A 22,553-nucleotide genomic window follows, 5' to 3' on the forward strand; every position below is an offset into this window, starting at 1 on the left:
AGAAACTACCATTTAAATTGATTGAAAGTGCCATTCGGAATCTGTCGGGAGCAAATGTGGCTGAAATATTGGCAAATGAGGATGGTTTCTTCTTTTTCCATATACCGGATGGTATGTTGCGGCGTAAATTTTTGGATGGGGGACCGATCACTATCCTTGGGAAGCCTATGATCCTACAACAATGGCATCCGGACATGGAGCTTAAGAAGGGACAGCATGAATCACTACCCATTTGGGTCGGGCTTAGATCAATTCCATTTGGATGGTGGTCGGCTTCTGGAATTAGTGCCATTGCTAGCGCGATTGGCACACCACTATATGTTGACATGCAAACGGAGAAGCTACGGATGATCTCTTATGCTCGGGTTTGTATTGAGATCAAGGCTACCCAGTTGCTTATCGATTCTATTGATGTCCTCTTAAATGGACAAACTCGCGTGATCAAAGTGGAATATGAAAGGATGCCGGCTGTCCGTGCACTTTGTGGTACTTTTGGCCACAAGTGCGGTCCCCCTGTTATGATACGCAGTGACAACAAAGGACCATATGAGATGATGGACCATGATGGCCTCTGGAAGAAAGTCACTAAAGGCCGTGACCAGCCCTCAACGGCGTCTACGTCCGAAGATATACTCCCTACTGTGGCGAGCACGGGAGTACAGAATGCTGGTGCTGCACTGGTTGATGATGTCATACGGGCCGAGCGGGACCCGGAGGTGGACCAGCTTGATCCGGACCCTATCCCATCTTCTCGAGCAACTTCTATAGTTGCTTATGACTCGGATTCTTGGGATGGAGACACGGCCGGTGACATTGCTAGTGACCCCGAAGAAGACCCCGAAGAAGAACCATCTCCCGCATCGCCAAACACTCGGCGGAGATCGGAAATACACATGGGTGCTCGGGTCCTACCCGACAAGCCCGAAGCTTCTGTGAATGTGGTTCTTGAACCAGCTACAAACTCGAGCAGCAGCCCCCCTACGGCGAAAGCACCCACCCCAAAGAAAAAGAAACGGGGTAACAAAAAGAGGCGGTAATCCTCTGTCCTCACACTTTTTTGAGATATATGTTTTTTGGTATATGGAACATCGGGGGACTTGTTCACCCCTTGAAGCAAGCTGAAATTCGAACGTTTATTAGAACAAAGAACCTTTCTTGTATTGGTATCATTGAAACAAAGGTTACAACGTCCCTTTTTGAGAAAGTATCAGGTGGTCTAATGCCGAGTTGGGTCCGGATATCGAACTATGATTACTCGCCTCGTGGGCGCATCTGGCTTGGATGGGATCCGCCGATGGTTGCCTTGGAAGTTCAAGCTAAGTCCGCCCAAGCTATTCATAGTTATGTGAGGCTATTAGCCTCAAACAAGCCTTGTTATGTATCGGTTGTTTATGGCGAACATACGTTTGTATCGCGACGGATCCTCCGGGAAGATCCGGTGCATTCTAGTACTCTTTTTGCTGCACTTCCTTGGCTGGTTGCGGGTGATTTTAATGCCATTCGGGACGATACGGATAGACTTGGTAGTTCTAATGCTTGGATCCCCGCATTTGATGAGTTTGCCACCTGTCTCACTCGGGCGGGGCTTGAAGACTTGAGATATATAGGCCACGGATTCACTTGGTCAACGTCATTCGGTCTCCTTCGTAAGCAAAGGAAGATAGACGGGGTTCTTGTTAATGCCCAATGGTACTTGGAATTTTCTTACTCTGAGGCCACCTTTCTTGCTCCTGGGGTATCTGATCATACACCGGTACTCATAAGGATTTTGTCCCCACCACGGTCAAGAAAGCCCTTCAAATTCTTTAACTCACGGATATCCCATCCCGACTTTTCAGCTATTGTTACACAGGTTTGGGACACTCGGTTGGAAGGTACTCCGATGTACATTTTGTGCTGGAAGTTGAAGCTCCTCAAGGGACGCCTTAAACAGTTAAATCGGGATTCTTTTTCTGATATTTCTTCCCGTACTTCTCGGGCCAGGTTAGCATTAACTCTCACTCAAGATGCTATAACTCTAGACCCTTTTAATCAAATGTTAGTTGTGAAAGAAAAGGAGCAGGTGGCTACTTTTGCTGAGCTTAGATTGCAAGAAGAATCATTCTATAGGCAAAAATCACGGGTAAAATGGCTCCGGGAAGGGGATCAAAACACGAAGTACTTTCATCACTTCGTGAACAAAAGGCAACTTGGCAATCGCATCATCTCGGTAGTGGACGATAATGGGTCCGTTATCACGGAGCCAGGCCTGGTTCGTGGACATATCATCTCTCACTTTGAGGATTTATTCAATGGCAATGATTCACCCACTAGACCGGACATGCTGGAGATTCGATCTATCTTGGCTACCACCCTTGATGACCATCAAGTGCAGTCCCTTTCCCGACAGTGTTGCGATGCAGAAATTCGGAACACTATGTTCTCCCTCGCGAAGGGCAAGGCTCCGGGTCCGGATGGATTCAACGTCGACTTCTTCAAATCTTCTTGGGATCTTGTGGGACCTTCCGTCGTGGCAGCTATCAAGGATTTCTTCATATCCGGATGCCTTCTCAGGGAGCTCAATGCCACCATTCTTACATTGGTGCCTAAAGTCCCCAATGCATCAACCATGAATGATTTTCGGCCTATTGCGTGTTGCAACACGGTTTATAAGTGCATCACCAAAATTTTGGCTAATCGAATAGCACATGTGCTGCCTTCACTTATAAGTAAGACGCAAAGTGCATTTGTCAAGGGACGGAGAATAAGTGACAATATCCTTATTGCTCGGGAACTATTTGCCAGTTTTCATCATGAACCATATTCACCGAAGTGTGCTGTCAAAGTGGATTTTCAAAAGGCTTATGACACGGTTGATTGGGGTTACCTTTGGTTGGTTTTAGAAGCATTTAGGTTCCCTCCATTCTTCATCAAACTTATCATGGCATGTGTCCGCTCCCCGAAATTCTCGGTGGCTATTAATGGGGAACTCCATGGCTTCTTTCCAAGAGGCCGAGGAATACGTCAAGGTGATCATATCTCTCCTTACCTATTCACGCTTGTCATGGAGACATTTCTTGGAATCCTTAATATTCAAACCCGACTCCCCGGGTTCAAGTTTTTCTGGCGATGCAAAGGTACTCGGTTATCACACTTGTTCTTCGCCGATGACGTCCTTCTTTTCTCCGAAGCAAACTCACAATCTGCTGCGTTATTAATGGATGGTCTGCACAAATTCTCTACCGGGTCGGGCCTAAAGCCGAATCCTAATAAGAGTGAGGTGTATCTCTCGGGCGGCCCTACTTCTCTTGCAGATCACATCCTCCATACTTTTGGATTTCGACGAGGTAAGCTACCCTTTCGGTATCTTGGAGTCCCCGTTATTGCCTCTAGGCTCACCAAGGTGGACTGCACTTCGCTTGTTAATGCTATAACTACTAGAGCACAATCGTGGTCGCAACGATTCCTATCTTTTGCGGGTCGGCTTCCACTTATTAAGTCGGTCCTCCATGCAATTCATGTCTATTGGGCCGGTGTCTTTACTCTTCCCATGTCGGTCCTTTCAAGGATTGAATTGATTCTTCGACAATTTCTCCGGAAGGGCCCGGGTCTAGTCACTGGTGGAGCTAAGGTACCGTGGAGTGATGTTTGTTTGCCTAGAGAGGAGGGCGGGCTGGGCATACGGAGACTCTCCGATTGTAACCGTCTTGCTATGCTTAAACATATATGGATCTTATTTTCGGATAAGGAGTCATTATGGTGCAAATGGATACACTCGACGTTCTTAAAGAATAAGAACTTCTGGATTGCCACTACGCCCACGGTTTGTTCATGGGCATGGAAGAAGATTCTTGACCTCCGCTTGGAATTCCATCTACATTTTCGCTGGTGGATAGGGGATGGGTGCTCCACCTCATTCTGGTTTGATCACCGGCATGACAAGGGTCCATTGTATATGCTCTTTTCCAATGTAGATATATATAGATCGGGTATCCCAAGGAAGGCCTCGGTTATGGATTTTGCTTCTTCGGTGTGGCAACCCTCTTATGCCTTAACTATCATTACTTCTCGGCTCGAGGGTGCACCGATACTCACCACGGGACGTACGGATCGATTTTCATGGGTGAAACATCATTCGGGCTCCTTTTCTATATCTTCGGCGTGGGACGCCATCGGACGCAAAGGAAATACTGCTCCATGGTCCTCATTCATATGGGATAAATGTATTACTCCGAGACATGGCTTCCTCCTTTGGCTAACCACCCTCAACCGACTCCCGACCCGGGTATTTTTGCTGAACTACCGTAGAATTACGGATGGTGTATGCGGCTTTTGTCGATGTAGACCGGACTCGGTCGATCATTTATATTTTGCATGTTAAGCCACGGCCACTCTTATCTTGGCTTGGGCGGACAGATGCAATTTGGTCCGGAGGAACCGGACTTGGCAGGAAAATCTCCATTGGGTCATTAACAATACTAGAGGCCATCATTTCTATCAATGTATCGCTCGGTTATCCTTTGCGGCTGCATGTCATATTATATGGACCGAACGCAATCACATTCCGTTCGGAGATCATGCTTTCTTTGGACCCGCTCTTTTGAAGCATCCGGAGAGGGTTGTCCGGGACAGAGCCCTCACTTTTGATCATGTAGAGGACACGCCACGTAATAGGCGGGTACAACTTAAATGGGGGATCTCTGTTTCTATCTTTGATTAGGGAGTTGCTGCACTTGTTTGTGGTGGTCCTTATATTTAGGGCTATATGTTTTGCCCTTTTGTTCCTAGTTGCCGTGTATATGTGATTCGGCCTCACTCTGCTTTTGCTTAGCCGTAACACCTTTGCACCCGCTATGACACTTCCAAGTGTTGTAACGGGTACGAAGTTTTTGTGTTCGGTTGCCTCACCGTAAGTTGCGATGTGAAAAGTTATTATACTTCTTACCTTACCCAAAAAAAAAAAAAACTTCGCGTTTAAGAGTATTTTTTGGAATAGTTGGCGCTTGCGGAACCAACGGAGTATTTATCAAATATTTCATATTAAAATTTTCACCAGTATTAAACGGAGCATGATCAAGGGCAACATATTCACCTAATGTTTGTTTATAAAGTGCTTCGGTGAAACGAAATATAGGATGAGGATTAGAAGTGGCGTACCCGGAAATTTGTTGTTGCGTATTGTCGATCCCCGCTTGCGTTGGATGTTTTTTCGTCAAATGCCGACGGAATGTTCCGTAGCCGTCTCCTTTCGTAAATTTATATGTTTGCGAACAATATTTACATTTTATATTATACTTACCTTCGCCTTCATCACGTACCTTGTCGAAGTGTAGCCACAAGTCGGATGTATTATCTCAACCCTTCCGTTCCGGCTCATTTGCCGTTGACGTTTCTTCGACACCGGTGGGAGGATGAAGACTTTCTTGTGTTGGGATGTGCTCGACGTTCGGAATCGGGACATAGTTGATATTATCGTCGTCGTCTTCCCAACTTGCATACTCACGAGGATCATATTCAAGAATGGGATACTCGGAATCTCCCATAGTCATCTTGCCCTTGTCGGCATTTCTGCTTCCACTTGCCATTTTTGAGAGAATTGATCGGAAATCCGATTGAGAGAATTGAGTCGGGATTGAGAGAATTGGGAGAATTTGAGCGATTTGAGAGGATTTCGGAGAGAATTCGAGAGATTGTTCAGAAAATTTGTGACAAAAATGAAAGGGGTAGCATATGTATTTATAGGTAAGAATTATTGTTCGGAGAATTTGTGACAAATTGGCCGTTGCACAACCAACGGGCCCAAAGGGGGCCCCGCTTTTTTTTTTTTTTTCTCACACGGTTCCGAACCGGCCCGGAACCGTGGGCCCGGTCGATGGGCCAGGTTCGGGCCGGTCGACGGGCCAGTTCCGGGCCGGTTCCGGGCCCAAATGGCACTCTCTATGCATATCCAATATTTATGTTTGTCCAGTAGTGTTTCCCTTCACCTATATAAGACCCCTTGAGTCATGTAACCAGGCAGACTAAGCCTCCCTCTAAATATCAGTGTGACGTTTCCTCTACTATGAGTTTATAAATTCTCCCCTCCTCTTCTCATCCAAACATGGCTCCTAGATTTTTAGAGTTGTATTGTTAATTTGGTAGTACAATGTGATTCAATATGCTCTTTACTTGCCACCTTGGGTGGAACTTGTGAATCAAAAACTTCTCGAAAGTTGAGTTTCGAGATTGAACCTAAAAGCTAAAAGACAGTCCCCTGAATGTTGGCCATGAGAGCCTAGTATTGGAGATAGCATACCTGCTTCGGGTTCGGGATCATTTTTTGAAAAAAAGGCGGGACTGAATCAATTCGATAAAAATATTATTACTAAAGTGAAAGTAAAAAATTATGGTATTTCTAATGTCTTTATCATCCCTAATGGCGTATTTCATCACCGATACAGGAACTAATCAAGGCATCTTTCAGCAGGAGAACATTTCCCGTTAAGGCAAAGATAAAATTTGGTATGAAGTAGGACAATAAGCCCTGCGTTAAGGCAGAAAAAGCTGAGAGAGAACGAGAGTAGGATGCCGAGGACCGACCATTTAAGAAAAATACTTATGTGGCAGTTCTTAATCTATTGCGAAAATAACAATATGTTATAGACCACGAAAAACTAAATTACAAATAATTATAAATTGTTGTGAGATTCACTCTTTCAAGAAATTTGTGACTCACAATATTTTGTTACTCTCACAGTGACTAGCAAAACCAATCATTTAACTATAGCTCGTTGCGCAGAAAATGTAGGAGGAAAGTTCACACCTGCTGCAATACGAGTCCTTTGGGTCTCACTTAGCAGGAGAACCGCACTTCTCACAGAACAGTAATATAAGCAGAAACGAGAGTGTGTGAGAGTGAGAGAGAGAGAGAGAGGGCAGCCACTGCACTGCAATATAGGGTTCACCTTAAACCATAGCCTGCTCAAACACAACTCACTACTTCTTCTTCGATTTTACACAGGCATACGTACACACACCTGAGGCCTAATTTTTGTTCTAGGTCGCACGACATCTCTGTACCTCAAAGCCATATATATACAAAGTCCAATAAAAATCTATACATAGCCTATTGGAAGTACAGCTTCCGATGATGTCTCTCAAAGTATTTCCACAAACTGCCGTTTCCATTTCACAGGATATTTACACACCTACAAAAACCACAAGCCCAAACTTCAGTTACTGACCCAACAGTTTGCAAGTCCCACAGCTCAGCGATCCTTGTGCATCTTATTCTCCACCAGTGATCTTGATCTTCAAAGCCGGTGCATTTCCCCAACGATGCCCGACTTGAACGGGTCAAGTTTGTTTAAGTTACAAGTTACGCAGACAGAATTAGGCTTCCAGATTTTTCGGGGAGGAAATTGAAGGAACCGCCAGATTTGGACTTCTTAGGACCGCCATCATATGAGGCAAACAAGCTTTGCTGCTACAAATAAAGAGAGTGCATTAATTCTTCAACTAGTAACCCAAAATCTTTCGACACATTAAATGAGAAAGAATAGCTACTAAAAAAAGGACTTACATATTTCTTGAATTCGGGACTTGTCAAATTTGCATAGAGATTTTTCATCAAGAGCAGTATCTGAGGAAAAGAAAGAAAGAAGAAATGGATGAATCGGTTAGATAATGATAAACAGCAATACAACAGGCACCAGTACAAACATCATCCTCCAAAAATGTGGCACAATTTACTGAGATAAATCACTCGTTTACACTTCGCAATCCCAAACATCACAAAATCCTGCTGCTAGTCCACAACCCCCAGACAAAATGGAGATTCGATATCAAGAGAATCAAGAGAATCAGCCACTACTTATACATACCAATTCCATTGCCCGTGCAAGGCACGGGGACTCACTTTTTGCGAGTAATATTTTTTTGGAAAATTGCACTGTTGGCCCTAAACAATATTTATGTGCAATCAAGTCTTAAATCATTTGAATAGTGTAGACAAGCCTGAAAACTTTTTTAGAAAGCGCAATCAAATATTTTCACTATATAGCATGGGAAATTGCCTAATGGCTCTAGAACTCGCCAAAATTGCATTTTTTTAATGTAGGGGCCCTTGAGTAAGGGAGGGATTGGTGTACTCCTATGTCGTAGGGTTAAAACCAAAAAATATTTGCTGTTTTCCTTGTCTAAGTAGAGGTAAGCATTTCCCGTCAGTAGCCAGGTTTAGGAGTTGAATACAAAAGGTCAACAATTGATTACACACTGCAGTGAAATTTGGTACCTAGTTATGGATCTACAGTTCACTCAAGTGAAATCACAATCTTGAGGCCAGAAAAGCAGCTGCTTCACTTGATACCAACCAAACCATTGCAAGCTCATAAAGACCAACAAACATGCACAACAAACAGAACAAGCATACAGCCTAGCATTTGCATTAAGGGTCTATAGACAAGACTGCTGCTTTTCTATTTCAAATTTGCAGTTTCAAAAAAAGTCTCTTAGATCAAAGATTAAGAGAAAATCTAACCCACAGACTACTCAACACAAAACACCTGGAAAAGCACTGCTGCAATCAAAGTCATAGTAGCATAAGCTACACAAGTATGAACTTGCTTTCAGAACACACTCCTAAAAACATTTCCTGAAGGACCAAATTCCAATAAGTAAAATGTGCTCCCAACATAATGATTTCCAGATTAGAGGCATACCGTCTCCATATTTATAGGGTCCATCTGCTTCAATCTCTGTAGGTGACCACTGGCATCTGGGTCAAAAACGCTACCGATGAACCTATAAACTTGAGCAAAATCTGGCATAACTGAATCAGAAAAAGTATATATCAGGAATAAGTAACAAGACCCATCTAAGAATGAGAAAGACAACATGCAAGTTGATCTGAACATTTTTGCACGGGATTTATTTGTTTCATAGTCTAATCATACTGTATCTCATGATACTAACAAATAATAAAAATTTGGCTAGCAAACATTGCAAAGCATAGCATGGGAAGGATTGAGTAAAAGAATAAGATCTATCATAACTATCTGTGACGAGAAGTTACATCAGTTACTGACACCAACAATCTCTGAAAACGTGATAGCAAGAGAGAAGGCATAGTGAAGCACGGTGACTATGATCGTGCATAAAACCTACACATTTTATTAAAGAAGACGACAAATTTTTTTTAATAGCTATTGCATGAATAGCAAATGGCTACACAAGGTCCGATTTGTTAGCTTAAATATCAACCCAAAATTTACCATTTTCAGCACTTCATTCAATGACTTTTAAGAAAACAATAATCCAAAGGGAACTAACACAAGTCCCACTCAAAGTCAAATAGCTTTATCTCTTTCCCAGTTTAGTTTTTCTTCTTCCATAGAACAACAAAATGGAGAAATCTTTTCTCAAAACGAAATAACAGAGAAAGAATATCTGCCCAATAAGCCAGTGATGAACAACCATATTCACCTCTCTGATACTAACCTCTAAGATGTTTCTGCTGATCCACAGGTTCAATCGCCTGACCGTTGCACGAGGACCTCGGTGTACTGTCATTACTGCTGCTGTTGCAACAATTACTTGGAACTGGTGGGCCAGAAATTCGTACATCTACATCAAAAGGAGGGGAAAAAAGGAATTCTGAGCATAAAGTGAAGTCTATATCTAGGAGGAAACAGTAACTGCAATACCACAGATGTAAAATTACAGCAAAAGGTAATGAAAAAACCTTTTGCCCCCTGTGATGCACTCATTGCAGGTACAGAGTTATGACTCCATGAAGACAAGGCTGCACCTGTAAGGGAATTCCCAAGGAATGTTGATCCATCAGGTCTGCCAACATGCGCGGGCTCCAAAAATGCGGATGAAACTTGAAATGGCCCATTGACTTGGGAAACAACTGGAGCTGCAAGAATTGAATGTCAGTTCATCGTTCATTATCATAGTAAGCAGCACTGAAAAGAAAGGCTCGGCATCTGTAAAACCTTTAGGTGCTTTCTGTGGGTAAGGATGGGCAGCTTTCCTTTTTGGCCGTGGCGGTGGTACATGTTCGCTTGTCCCATTCTTTTGAACCTTTAAAAAATACTTTTGTGCATGGCTACGAATCTGCAAAGAAAATAAAAAGAAGTAAACTTCGTCAAAAGTTTGCAGTCTTCAAGATGAATATCCAGATAGAAAAACAAAAATGTTGATAAAATATGAAATGAGAGAGTGCCACTGCATACACGCACTGCATAAGATGACAAGCTACAAAGCAGCAACAGCTCAAGTGCCAGCATGTACAACAGTCACCATACTGAAAGAATCCCGTACACTCCAGTAAACAGGGATTGTACGATCAACACAGTTTTTAGAAGTCGTTGCATTACCTGAATAACAGTTTTCGATCCAACAAAAGCTTCAATCTTCTTCCAATCACGATCAAACCTAAGTCAGGTCAAATAGTCAAAACGAGAAATGACAGTCAAAAGGAATTCAGCTGCGTGCACAAAAAAATTTATCTTATTTCTCAGGGATGACGAACAGTGATCTGTCATAAGCGCATGGAAATCAGATGTTAAAGACGACTGATCCACAAAGAATGGAATGCGGATCAAGCAAAATAGACTCAGTTGCTTGTGGTCATCAATTGGTTAAAAGCAGCACCGAAATTTTTTTTTGCACATTCAAACCAACCAAATTTTGGCAGTTGAAATAAGTCCACTTTCCGAACATGAATGTGGGGACCAATTAATATCAAACAGAGGTAGACCAAATGCAATCTGATCACATCTTCATAGGTACAAGTATAATATCTCAAACCCAGAGTCCTGGTTGCTCAATCACGTATTAGGAGATGGAACGCTCAAAAATAAGTTGAAGCGGCAGTAGACAGTCATGTAATTCGTCTCGATAAAGATCCTCTGTTATTAGGGCATAACGAGACAAACAGAGGGAGAGAAGTATGACGTCGTCAATAGTAACTGCACAAATTGTCAGCTTATCTATCAAACTATCCTCGACTCATGATAAACCCGGAGTCTGGAGCAGAATGGTCTCAACTCCTAAAAAGCAGACATCTACTATTTGCCTAGCCTGATCAAGTGATCTAACTGAGGATGATCATTGACAGGAGAGATGACCAGACATCCACAGCAGCTTCACATGATAAGTCATGGAAACAAATGTGACGACGTCCTAGCCAGAACAGCAAAGAAACTTCGAGAATTCGCTCTGATACAGAGCAGACAACCAAGTTGCGGAAACTGACATCGTTTGACAACTAAATCACAAAATCGATTACAGATTTCAACAAAGAAGTCTCAATTCGAGTAATCCGTATAACGAAGGACCAACGGAGAGCTGTTCTCCCTCGGTCCACCACGCAAGCAAATGAGATCATTTCCTGAAATCACCAAACATGAACTCGTCCCCGACATCTCGACTAAGAACTCTGATCAATAGCCTACAAACTGGCCTCCATTACTTACAGGTGAAGCGCTTCCAGGAACTTGTCGTGCTCCTGATCGGTCCAGCTCTCCCTGGACTTGGTGATAGTGTACGGCTTGCGCACCTTCTTGCTCGGATCCTCCGCATATGACGCAGAGTTCGCGGCCGAGCCCGCCATGGCAACGGTCGAAGGCGGCGGGGAACCGGCGCTGACCCCCTGGATCCCCATGTTGGCGGGATTGAAGAAGTAAAACCCTTGCGCCGGGTTCGCGTTCACGGACACCATACGCTAAGATTCGTCTTTCTTCCTCTCGGCCGATTCTGAGTTGGGATTTGCTCCGGCGATTGACTTTTCGGGTTTGGTTCGCGTGTCGCCACGTCGCTGGTGGTGGTGGTCGTCGTCGTTTTTGAGGGAGACGAGAAAATGTGGCCTACAGGTGGCACGAGCGAACCTACTTTTATGTGTGGATGGGGAGGGCGGTTTCTAGTTTTGGCTCTTTCTCAGGGAGGGAAAATGATCGGACCGGCTTTCATCCGTACACGTGGCGAAATCCGGTCGCACGAATGGTTTTACGTTATACTCGTGCCGACAGGTGGCATTTCTTACTGCGGAACACAGGAATTTGAAAAATCGCTCGCTGTAAAGGCTGAGCTCTCGGCGCTCTTCCTCTGTTTCAAATCGAGGCGTCAAAGAGTTTGAAAAAAATTTCAAATAAAAGTCCGAAAGTTGTCTCGTTTTTTTTAAATAATAACTTTAAATAAAATTTTTTAAAATAAAGATTCGAAGTGACATAGTATGTTTTAAATAAAGATCCGAAATGGCTATAATGTTTCCAAAAAGGATTTAGCATAGAGGGCATTTCCGTTATTTCTCATTTTGATTTTTTTTCATCTTTTCTCAATTTTTTTCCTTTTTTCTATTTTTTAAAAGCAAAAAAAAAAAAAAAAAAAGCCAGACAAGTAGGAGGGCTGCCCTCCAACCTATGCCTGCCGGCCCACCTTTTTTGTGTGTGTGTGTGTGTGTGTGTGTGTGTGTGGGGGGGGTGGGGGGGGGGGCCTATGAAGGCAGGCAGGTCACTGGTGCCACAGCGAGGGCCTTGGCCACCGCAAAAATAGGGAGAGGGTCTGGCCCAGGATCAGGCAAGGGTCGCCGGCGCCCTCCCCTAGTCAGGGCAGGGGTTGACAACCCTTGCCCAAATCCAAGAGAGGGCCTATTGGCCTTCGCCTCAAGTCGGCGAGGTCACCGGCCCTCGCCGAGGCACCAACCTTCACCGTCGCCCCCCTCGACGGTAGGGCGGCAACCTATGTATGTTGTGTTTTTTTTTCTATTTTTGTTGATTTTTTAGGAAACAAAAAAAGAAAAAAATCCAAATAAGTAAAAAGATGAAAAATGCCCTTGAAATCGGACCTTTTTTTTGAGATTTTATGGTCATTTCAAGCTATTATTTGAAATAATATTCGGTTCAAATCTTTGTCCGAGAAAATAAAGGCACTTCATGCTCTTATTTGAAACAAGATTTATTTGAAGTCTTTTTTTGAGAAAATGAAACTATTTCGAGCCATTTTTTGAAAATTTTCCAAGAGTTTTTTCCCGGCCCTTCTACCTTTATTAATGGATGTCTTTTCAAAAACGCAAATAGCTTTACACTTAATTTATCATCTTTGATGCCTTCATTTATTACTCTTGCATTTGTTTACGCTTCACTAAATCCGGATGACAAGATTCGCATAGCCCGACAATGCAATCATTCTTTCAAATTAAAGGAGACAATATTTCATGGAAAATTTTTCAAATAAGGGCAAAAAATATTTAAGAGCGTGAAGTGGATATTATTTCAAATAAGGGCCTGAAATACTTAAATTATTTCAAAAAAAGGGTATGTCCGAAGGATATTTCCGTCCTTTAATTTTTTGAGTTTTTTTTCCTATTTTTACTTTTTGCCATTTCTTCTTTTTCTTTTTTCTTTTTACCTTTACTTTTCTTTTTTTTCCCTTTTTTTCTTTTTCTTCCCTCCCCTCCCCAAGACATCTACAGCCTCATACCATGGCAGCCCTCGTCAGCGTTGGGAGAGGGTTGTCCCCGCCAGATCCGGCTAGGGTCATGAGGGTAGCTCGACGCCGACCCAAAGGGAGAAAACAGAAAAAGACAAGGCAAAAGAAAAAAAAAGAAATGGCAAAAAGTAAAAACAGAAAAAGAAAAAATACTCAAAAAAGTAAAGAACGAAAATGCCACTCGACTATGCCATTTTTTTTCCTATTTCTGGACATCTAAGTAAGAATTTTTTTTATGGGAATTGTTTTCTGAGTTGGGGTTGTAAATTAAAATTCTCTACTCTTTAACTGTTACGTGACTTCAAAGCAAAGTGCAAATCCGAAGAAAGCTTACAAATTTTTCAAATTTCGATATCCAAATATTCAAGCGCCATTAGAATGTTTATTAATTCGGCCCGAATTTCATATGTGTTCGTATCCCAATAGTCACTCCCAGTTCATATTTTTGAAATCTACTCAAAAGCGACTTTGGTGGAATTTGGGTATTACACTTCTTCGAGCCGCAAATGATCCCACCCCGAAAGTTGTTCTAGCCTTCGAGGACCTAATTTGTCGACGGCCAGATGCCACACCACGTGGCACTTGCGACTCTCTCCTCTGTCGATTACCACCTGCATCTTTTGCCAGAGGGTTCGGGAAAAAAGAAGAGCAGCGCCATCCAAAGTGCGAATGTTCTAGCGTGGTCGAGATCATCCTAACCGTCACTTTTCTCGGTAAATGGTAGTTAACTTCTAAGGTTAATAGATGGAAATGTTCAATAGATAATCCGAGGTGAACAAACACAAGTATGCCCGACAAGTAGCCGATCGTAAGAAGACCCGAGGAGAAAACCTTTCAAGTGAAACACGAAGATAAAAACACTTGTGTCCTTGGACAATGTACACTCATCTCATTTGGAAGCTGGAACAACACACAGCACAATGAGCAGAGATGCCGATATCCTCCCCAGTAGAAAAGGGAAGCAAATGCGAAAAGGCAAAAGGAAATCGAGGCAAGGACGCTTTACAAATATGCGATATGGAGAGAATACAACCGCGAGGAGATGTATAAAAATAAAGAAAGAAAGAAAACACGCCATGATCCGCTTGAGAACTCACTAGTCAATCCACCGGGTAATCCCGTCATCGTCCCCAACAACTGCCAAAATTTCGATGCGGACTTCCAGCACTGCCTGGAATGCAGTATAAGAGCAATTGAGAAAGGGAAGGAGAATTCAACTGAACATCGACTACTGGTATATCCACAGAAGCAGCATTTGACAACAAACAAGTATCTAATAATGAAGATTTCCGGAATCTGCATTGCTTAAAACGTTGACAGAGGAGAAAAGTGGAGCGCAGTTTTGTTCAATCCCATATTGACTACACGCTGTAAATAAAAAGCAACAAAAGGAACTTACCTGAGGATTCCGACAATTAACTAGCTTGCATTCGTCGAGAGAACCTTCCAACGTCCAACTTTCCCAAACATCGAAGCTGTGACTGGCAAATACGAATTCCATTCGTCTATTGATCTGCACATCACAATGAAAATGAAGAACCCTCTTAGAAGTCAAGTAAAAACTATAAAAGTTCTGGCAGAATACCTCGCTCTCACAACAATCAAAATGCTTACGTAAAGGACAAAAATAAAAAATGATCTAAAACAAGTTGGGGATTGTAGGAAAAAACAAAAGTAGAAAATAAAGTTAAATGTCACACAATCACTTGCACAGGAAGCTCTACGTCCTATGCATACATTTCAGAAGCTTCAGTCAGCTCATTCATTTACGACTACCCCTAATTAATTTCCCCTTTTTTTTTTGGCTAGAGAATGACTACCCCTAATTTCAACAAAGGCTTGGTGACTCTTATCCAGACCCTTCAATGAAAAAACCATTTGCCCAATGCTCATACAATTGTATGGCAGTCGGTTTGAACTGAAACATCATTATCATGTAAATGACAGTAGAATTATAACATCTCACAAGCAGCATCAGACTGACTTCAAGAAACACAACAAGCATCCCTGCATAACTTCTGCAAATAATCAGCAAAAATGGTAAACGTTTCCAGTACCTGCAATAACTTCCCGCCAGCAGCAAACGATCGCAAACCAATTGTCTCCTGAATCAATAGTACCCATGCTATCATGTCAGCACAACATTTTTTTTTTCTGAACAGAATGTCAGCAAAAACCTAAGCACTATTAAAATAGTGCTTCCGAACAGCCAACGAGTTTGACTACATTCGCAAAAACATATATAAGAATTATTGGGAGCAAAGGGTTCTTCTCAACAAACCTTGCCTCTCAGAACAACAAGAAACTGTGCAGCGGGATCCCTTTTAGTTACATTAGATATGGTATCTAGGAACCAGCCACCGCCTTTTACTCTTTGCCTGGAGACATGGAGCGCAGGATGATCTTTGGCGTATAGAGCTATGACATACCCATCTTTCAGCAATTCCCCAGGCCTCCCAGAAAGATTCCTGATTGACTTATGAGGTTGGCTTGGAGTAGAATCTTGCATTGAATCGAGAGGCGTCTTCCTACTTCTGGAGTCTTCAGGAGAAGCAAAACGTGAACTAGAACTTAAAACCTGATCTGTACCACTCATAGCAGTGTCATCTTCTCGATTGGATGCGCTTTCTTTTCCTAAAGCAGAAGGGTCATCGAATTTTTGCCCTGACTTTTGACGACCGTGCCTCTTCTTCGCTTTCTTGCCGGATCGACTACGTCTTGCTTCGGGTCGTGCAACAGTGTTTTGAGACAAACCTGAACCCTGATTGTGGTTTGAAGACTCTTCTAATTGACTAGTGCCCACTTTCTGTGTGCTTTCTCGACTTAGTTGGATAATATCTGTCACTTGTGCCACTGAAGAAACCTGGAGAACACTTTCTCTGTCCCGGGAATCAAACTTCTGATCTTCCTCTGCTATTTCACTTTCTTCCTCTTCCTCATCAGATACAGTATCTTTTGGAACAATGCCATCAAAAAAGTAAGTCTGCAACATTGAGATGGCTTTCTCCCGTATTTCCATCCACACCTCTTCGCTATAATCAGCACTTCGAGGTAGTATCAACACATTGGGCATTTCCCTTACCTGTAGCAAAGGACAATTTTCTAAGTAAATATTGCAATCACATCTGAATTATTAGTAGAGAAATATCAAATTAAGCCATTGCAATACACAAGGACAATAACTTTATGCTAGTGCAAGCCCTGTTAGGATAGAAAAGTGATCATGCAAGTTACAAAAGATCGAGTGTAGATGCAATATCAGAAACTGGATGCTTCATTAGTCAGACTAAGATACTCCAGGGGAAAATGCTTCAAACAAAAAAAAAAATCTCAAAAAAGACCAATAAATTATAAAACATAAATAGCTTTCAGACTAGAGCTCCAAAAGTTGACGGAGCAATCAGTCCTAACTGCAAAACATAATGGCACTATTTAAAAGCTGTATTCAGAGGGTTGCATTTGAAGAAGACATGTAACCAAATGCTAAAAGGAAATTTGGACAGTGAAAAACTAGTTTCGTCCATGAACAAGAGTAAAAATCATAATCCAGTAGGCTTTCAAGAAAAGAACTGCACACATGGTACCGTACATCATACAAAGATAAAAATCATACCCATGCTTCCATCCATTGTGGCCCTTCAGCGCCATCCAGAGCACATCCAGCCAAGGTACCATCAATGAGAAGCTGCTTTACCACGCAATCATCCAGCAACTGACAGCTGCCCGTATTTACAAGAAATGCCCCTGCACATAGACAAATATCAATCTCCAAGAAGTTACGGGAAGTCAAACTTCTTCAGAGAGACTTCTCAGACAAAAGCGTACCAGGCTTTATATGCTGCAAGCATTCTGCATTAAGAATCTGGATAGTTTCGTTTGTTAGTGCACAGTGAAGAGAGACAATATCACTGGCTGCGAGCAAATCATTAAGAGTTTCCATTCTCCGGGCAGAGGCAGGAAAGGAAACGGATGGCCTGAGCACTTTCCCATTCCCCTGTTTTTAGGGAGGAAATAAAATGTGAAAGAACTAATCTCTGTGACCATACGTTAGATTAAAATATCAAGATAACACTGCAGTTGAGGACTTCAGTGGGTTGCTCTGGTGATAATGAAAAGATTGCAATGATGATTTGTACTTCTAGGACAAAGGCGGCTACAATTTCTCAGAGAGAACAACAATTATGTTCAAGTTACTGCTTTAACTTCCAACATTAAGCCACGTTCCAAACTTTTAACGCTACTCTAGTTGCATGAACCATTGAGGCTGTCATACCTCAGCAAGACATGTTGATTATTTTGATATATCGTGAAGCAACAAGCTAATATTCTAAAGCAACAGATGAACAACCCAGTAAGTTCTCCATAAATGGAATAGCTAATACTATGAAGCAACCATAGCAATAAGAAGACAGAATAAGTAGCCACACCCAGTTCAACACCATCCCATTCACTAAAATAACTACAAAAGACATCACATCTTAATGACAAGAGAGGGACACGGCAACATCCCCTCTAGCCACTGAGAATGAGGCAACCCAAAATATCATAAGGAGAAGATATGCAACTAACCGAATCAATGAACCAGATAATCCTTTTCGAGCAGTCTAAACAGAAATAAAGAACCAGCTGAAGGAGATGGAGCAGCAACTGACCAGCTCAATGCAACAAGGAAACCCCACACGTCAACTAATTCTAACATATATATTGTCATGACTAGAGTTTAGCTCACCGAATGTCACACTCAAAATGCGCTCCAACTAGCTATGCAACCCTATAAGTTCACATTACAGCCTAGCGACAGCACATCGTTACCCCTGAACGATCGATTGAAAGCAGAGGCACACACATTCAAGCCAAACGAACTGCAAAAGATCGCAAGTCTCTTACATCGACGACATCGAAGTAGAGCACGCTCATCTTAAATGCCAATCCACGCGTAGCGAGCGACTTGGCGGAGCTCGATCTACCGATAATCCCGAGCACCAAGCCGCGGCACCTCCTCATCCCCCTACAGAGAGGCTGCACCGATCCGAGCCACCCCGAGGCGGAGAGCGCGTGCCGAGCCAGCAAATGCGTCCTCCGGAGCAAGCTCAGGACCAGAGCCATGACCGTGTCCGCGATCTCCTCAGCTCGAGAGGTGTCGACGTGGACGAGGCGGAGCCCCAGCTCGGCAGCGAGGGCGGAGTCGACGGCGCGGTCGGCGGAGCCGAGGCAGAGGACGAGCTGGTAGGGGCGGAGGCGGCGCTGGGCGGCGCGGGGGAGGAAGGCGAGGGAGTGGAGGAGGACGGCGGAGGCGGAGTCGATGGTGCGGTCGGAGGAGGCGAGGCGGCTGAGGGGGACGTGCTCGACGGAGGCGACGCCGGCGAGGGAGGACTGCTCGAGGGAGCAGTCTTCGATGCAGTTGAGGGTGACGACGAGGGGGAGGGACGAGGGGTCGGGCTGGTGAGGGACCACCGCGAGGGAAGATCCGGCCATTGTCGCGGCGGAGGTGGTGGACAGTGGCGGGTGAGATTAGGGTTTCAGTGCCGGAGGATTTGGGGCATTTTTCAGGTTGGATGAAGGTGGTGGAGGTGGTGGTTGTTCGGATCTTAGTGTGGGTGTTACGGTGCGGAGCTGTTTTCGTGTCTCTCTCTCCGTCTCCTCAGGTTGAGGAAAACGTCTCCCAGTCACGCGCTCCGCGAGCGTCTGGCCTGCTTCGCCCTTCGTCATTTTCAATTTTTCTTCACTTTTTCCCTCTCTCTCTTCTTTTTTTATTTTTTTGTCTCGTGGAGTTTCTTCTTCACTTTTAGCAGTGAGAAGACATCATATGTTTTTTCACATCATTGTCCAACGTTGCCGTTCCTGAGCCTTCACTTACGTTTTGAGATCGACATGATGCCCAAAATAATCCGTCGTCCGAGGAATATTCTTCATGAGCATATGCTTCTTAAGGACTGGGCACATAATGTTGTTAGGTTACAAAGATCTCCCACCCATCACCTTACAATTGACACAGTGGGAGCACTTTCTTTGATAGAAAATTAATTAAAGATGCTTTTGTTTTACTGAAAGTATCTTAATTAAAAAATAAATTCCTTTTATTTATTTAGTGATTTAAGAAAAGCAATTTTCTTTCTATCATAAGGAAAAATTGATTTCACCCGATTTATCCTTTTTTTTCGATTCATAAGAAAATATTTTTCGTAAATTGTTTGATTTTTTTTCAAATATCGAATAGTCTGGAAAACAATTTTCCGGACATAGTTTTCTTCAAATTAAACAGACCCTATAGAAAGAAGAAAATCACGAGAAATAATAAGCTTCGCCAGAATAAAAGCACGTCCAGACCACCAAAATTCATTTTGTTAAGGTAGCTTCTATTGTATATATTTCCACATAGAACAAGCGAAATCACACAATTGAGGTCACACTTCACGGCTTATAAAGGATGAAGATGCCTAGACACAGAGTCTGAGACTGGATAAACGCAAACAACCAAAGCTACAGCGGTACAGCCTACGAATATCACAAACTAAGCCGAGGAATCTACCTTCCCTGAGTACCGTCCACACACTAGAGCACAAAAGCTATGAACCATCCAACACGACAACCCGGATAATACGAAAGCTATACAAGCGCACGCGCACATACGGTTTTCAGCTACATCTTCACGTTAGCATACAGAAGGTTTGCTGCTCGATAAAGCTCGTAAACGAGACCTTAATTACAGGAATTGGATCACCAGCAAAATTTGAGTAAGAGGAACAAAACAGAAGTTTAGGACACACTGCCGCACTGTACCAACAACTGCAGCAACCACGTTATATGTTACAGGATCGTTTGAACAGCTGTTGGCGGTCCGGAAGTCAGCTAAAGGAAGTTTATTGGATGACCTCTTCAGCTCTCTTGAAGCTTCACAAGAAATAAATTTGCTATACAACTTCCAAAAGAATCGACACGACTTGCTCTATACCTCTAGTTCACTGACCGATGTCATACGTAGCCAAAATCTTGGACAACCAAAGTGAAATTCCCGAGCTCCAGCATCCATTTACAGAACCAGATGCAAATTTGCCCCTCATAAAGACCAGATTCAGAAAAACCTTCTCCTGAAGTTCCTGGTAGTTGCTTGGTATGAGCGCATGAGCAATCCAACACCTATCCCGATCCCAAGGCACATACCCAGGCCAATTCCAACACCAACTCTTACACCAGCATTAAACCATGAAAGCTGTCCGTCCTCGCCGGTATACATGTCTTCTGAGTAATATGGGTGCCCAAATTTACTCTCTGGTCCATAGTCATCAGCTTCCGCAACTACCATCTGCATAAGCCCCAAAATTATGGCATATTAGAATCATAACAGCAAAGCTGGAGACAATAAATATAGCGAGTGAAGAAGGGTCTAATTTTTCTCATAGCAATGCTGATTGAAAATGGGAGATGATAACCAGCCAACTGCACCAGAATGACAGCCAGCCAGGGGTAAATGCTAAATTTATGGAAACCTCTTGATGTACATCGAATCAATCTACACAGAAGCCATGACACCACTCGCAAATCAAGCAAACGCTGAGCAAGAACGGATGGAAGCTAACAGTTAAAAGAAAAGGCGGTGAACCGAATCCCCTGCTCGAAGGTAATGGTTTGTAAAGGACCCAAAGAAAAAAAAAATCCAAGCTCGAGCTCGCAGTGGCCGTTCCAGCTAAAATCGCCTGAAATTCCTATAAATAAGCCGCATTTCAACTATTTACAAAGCACACTCTTGCTACAACTAGGCGACCAAAACCACCACCACCGTGTCCATGTTTTTCAAGGGATCATAAATTCAATAAGAAATTTTGCCGTTGCATCAACAAGTTGCCATACGCACCTAACTGAGCTGAATAAAAAGAACAGACTACAACACAGTGAACAACAGCTGGGAATTTTCGCAGCACTTTGTCATGTACCTGCAAATCCCGGTGTCGAACTAACCCATTCCCTATGTTCTGCTCCTTCCCGATCTCTTCGTCCTCCGGTATAGCATCCAAAGTTCCGTGCCGCGAGCCCTTCCTTCTAGGGCTCACCTGTATCGTCTTCGTCAAAATCACCGGAACGCCAGAGCACCGCCCCGCAATATACACCTCGATAGATGGAGAAGACACCCCCATCTTCGGTTGAAAGAAGGCAGAAGACGACGACGAAGAAGGACTGCCCAAATTCGCGACGTAGCAATCCATGAACCACCCTTTGTTCGAATCGTTCTCCAGCCCCGTGCCCACGTTGCTCCAATTGTCGTCCACCCTCTCCAGCGACCCGCACAGGACCAAGTCCTCGTTCTCCAGCACCTCGAACTCGACGCCTCCCGTGATCCTCACGCTGTCGGTGCTCAGGTACGTCGCCTCGAGCGAGTCCTTGTCGACGCGGTCGCGCCTGAGCGTGATGGACGCCGGGTTCAGCTCGGGGACGCGGGCGCCGTTGATCTCGAGGGAGACCCCGAGATCGCGGTGGACGTGGCGGAGCGTGAGGTGGTCGGGGACGATGCCGACGACGCAGGGGGAGATGCGGACGTAGAAGAGGCGGATCTCCAGGTGGACCGAGTAATTCAGCGACGCGGGGTAGGAGTTGGAGGTCTTGGGGATCGCCATGGACGACGATTCGGCGATTCAGCTTCGATCTTCTGGCGATGGAGACGGAGGGAATCGAGGATTCGGTGGTGGGCCTAGCGTTGCATGGTGGATTGCAATTGCAGCGATCGAGGGAGAGAGAGAAGGCATGTGGTTGGAATTTTGCGTTTCTTAGGGTTTAGAAAGAGAAATCGAGGGAAGGAGAGGAGGTTGAAGTGGGAAGAAGGGGAGATATTTTCCTCTTCTGTTGGGCACCCGGAGAGGCGGGTCGTTTTGGTCGGGCCGGGCTTGCGGGTTGCGGGTTTGACTGAGAATGGACAAATCACTCCGTATAATAAATTAATGGAAGTAAGCATGGTTCTAAGATAGAATTGGAACCGAAAAATCAAACTTGTAGTTCTCTCTCTGGTTTCAGGTTCTAGTAAATCAGTGTCCGGTTCCCAGTTCCACATTATGAGGAACTGTCGGTTTCGGATTCCGGTTCTCTATGGAACCGAACCGGAATCCGAACCC

At 43.8% G+C, this 22,553-nt stretch overlaps 3 protein-coding genes across 7 annotated transcripts; all 3 read right to left on the reverse strand.

Moving 5' to 3' along the window:
* Positions 1–6,888: 6,888 nt before the first annotated feature.
* LOC115732481 (protein REVEILLE 5-like) lies at positions 6,889–11,869 on the reverse strand. 5 transcript variants are annotated; one of them, XM_048285367.1, is made up of 8 exons: positions 11,442–11,869; positions 10,341–10,398; positions 9,957–10,077; positions 9,767–9,877; positions 9,457–9,582; positions 8,679–8,788; positions 7,541–7,600; positions 6,889–7,444 (listed from the first exon to the last, which is right to left on the reverse strand). In XM_048285367.1, the coding sequence occupies exons 1-8, from the start codon at positions 11,684–11,686 to the stop codon at positions 7,337–7,339; spliced, it is 939 nt and encodes a 312-aa protein (XP_048141324.1). In that variant the 5' UTR covers positions 11,687–11,869; the 3' UTR covers positions 6,889–7,336. The 5 variants fall into 5 exon arrangements, with proteins under 5 accessions (XP_048141324.1, XP_030518981.1, XP_030518980.1 ...); XM_030663121.2 differs by having other exon boundaries at positions 7,541–7,596; positions 8,675–8,788; positions 9,701–9,877; XM_030663120.2 differs by having other exon boundaries at positions 9,701–9,877; positions 11,442–11,868.
* Positions 11,870–14,261: 2,392 nt separating this feature from the next.
* LOC115748563 (C-terminal binding protein AN) lies at positions 14,262–19,130 on the reverse strand. The gene is made up of 7 exons (XM_030685078.2): positions 18,340–19,130; positions 17,278–17,446; positions 17,066–17,196; positions 15,734–16,534; positions 15,510–15,557; positions 14,852–14,965; positions 14,262–14,623 (listed from the first exon to the last, which is right to left on the reverse strand). The coding sequence occupies exons 1-7, from the start codon at positions 18,925–18,927 to the stop codon at positions 14,549–14,551; spliced, it is 1,926 nt and encodes a 641-aa protein (XP_030540938.1). The 5' UTR covers positions 18,928–19,130; the 3' UTR covers positions 14,262–14,548.
* An 826-nt stretch (positions 19,131–19,956) lies between these two features.
* Positions 19,957–22,259, reverse strand: LOC115748566 (uncharacterized protein At1g01500). Its single transcript, XM_030685081.2, has 2 exons — positions 21,384–22,259; positions 19,957–20,755 (listed from the first exon to the last, which is right to left on the reverse strand). Exons 1-2 carry the CDS (start codon positions 22,059–22,061, stop codon positions 20,525–20,527), a joined length of 909 nt encoding a protein of 302 aa, XP_030540941.1. The 5' UTR covers positions 22,062–22,259; the 3' UTR covers positions 19,957–20,524.
* Positions 22,260–22,553: the final 294 nt, after the last annotated feature.

Source organism: Rhodamnia argentea, chromosome 9 (assembly GCF_020921035.1).
Source record: "Rhodamnia argentea isolate NSW1041297 chromosome 9, ASM2092103v1, whole genome shotgun sequence".
Lineage (NCBI taxonomy): Eukaryota > Viridiplantae > Streptophyta > Magnoliopsida > Myrtales > Myrtaceae > Rhodamnia > Rhodamnia argentea.

Excerpts from the sequence above, each read along its gene's own strand:
- LOC115748566 (XM_030685081.2), bottom strand. The coding sequence starts at position 22,061 with ATGGCGATCCCCAAGACCTCCAACTCCTACCCCGCGTCGCTGAATTAC. Across the intron at positions 20,756-21,383 it reads TTCGACACCGGGATTTGCAG|ATGGTAGTTGCGGAAGCTGA; the intron begins GTACATGACAAA and ends GGGCTTATGCAG.
- LOC115748563 (XM_030685078.2), bottom strand. The coding sequence starts at position 18,927 with ATGGCCGGATCTTCCCTCGCGGTGGTCCCTCACCAGCCCGACCCCTCG. Across the intron at positions 17,447-18,339 it reads TCTACTTCGATGTCGTCGAT|GGGAATGGGAAAGTGCTCAG; the intron begins GTAAGAGACTTG and ends CCCTAAAAACAG. Across the intron at positions 17,197-17,277 it reads CTTGCAGCATATAAAGCCTG|GGGCATTTCTTGTAAATACG; the intron begins GTACGCTTTTGT and ends GTCTATGTGCAG.
- LOC115732481 (XM_030663121.2), bottom strand. The coding sequence starts at position 11,686 with ATGGTGTCCGTGAACGCGAACCCGGCGCAAGGGTTTTACTTCTTCAAT. Across the intron at positions 9,583-9,700 it reads TGCATCACAGGGGGCAAAAG|ATGTACGAATTTCTGGCCCA; the intron begins GTTTTTTCATTA and ends CTTTTGATGTAG. Across the intron at positions 7,597-8,674 it reads TATAAATATGGAGACGGTAT|TGCTCTTGATGAAAAATCTC; the intron begins GCCTCTAATCTG and ends TTCCTCAGATAC.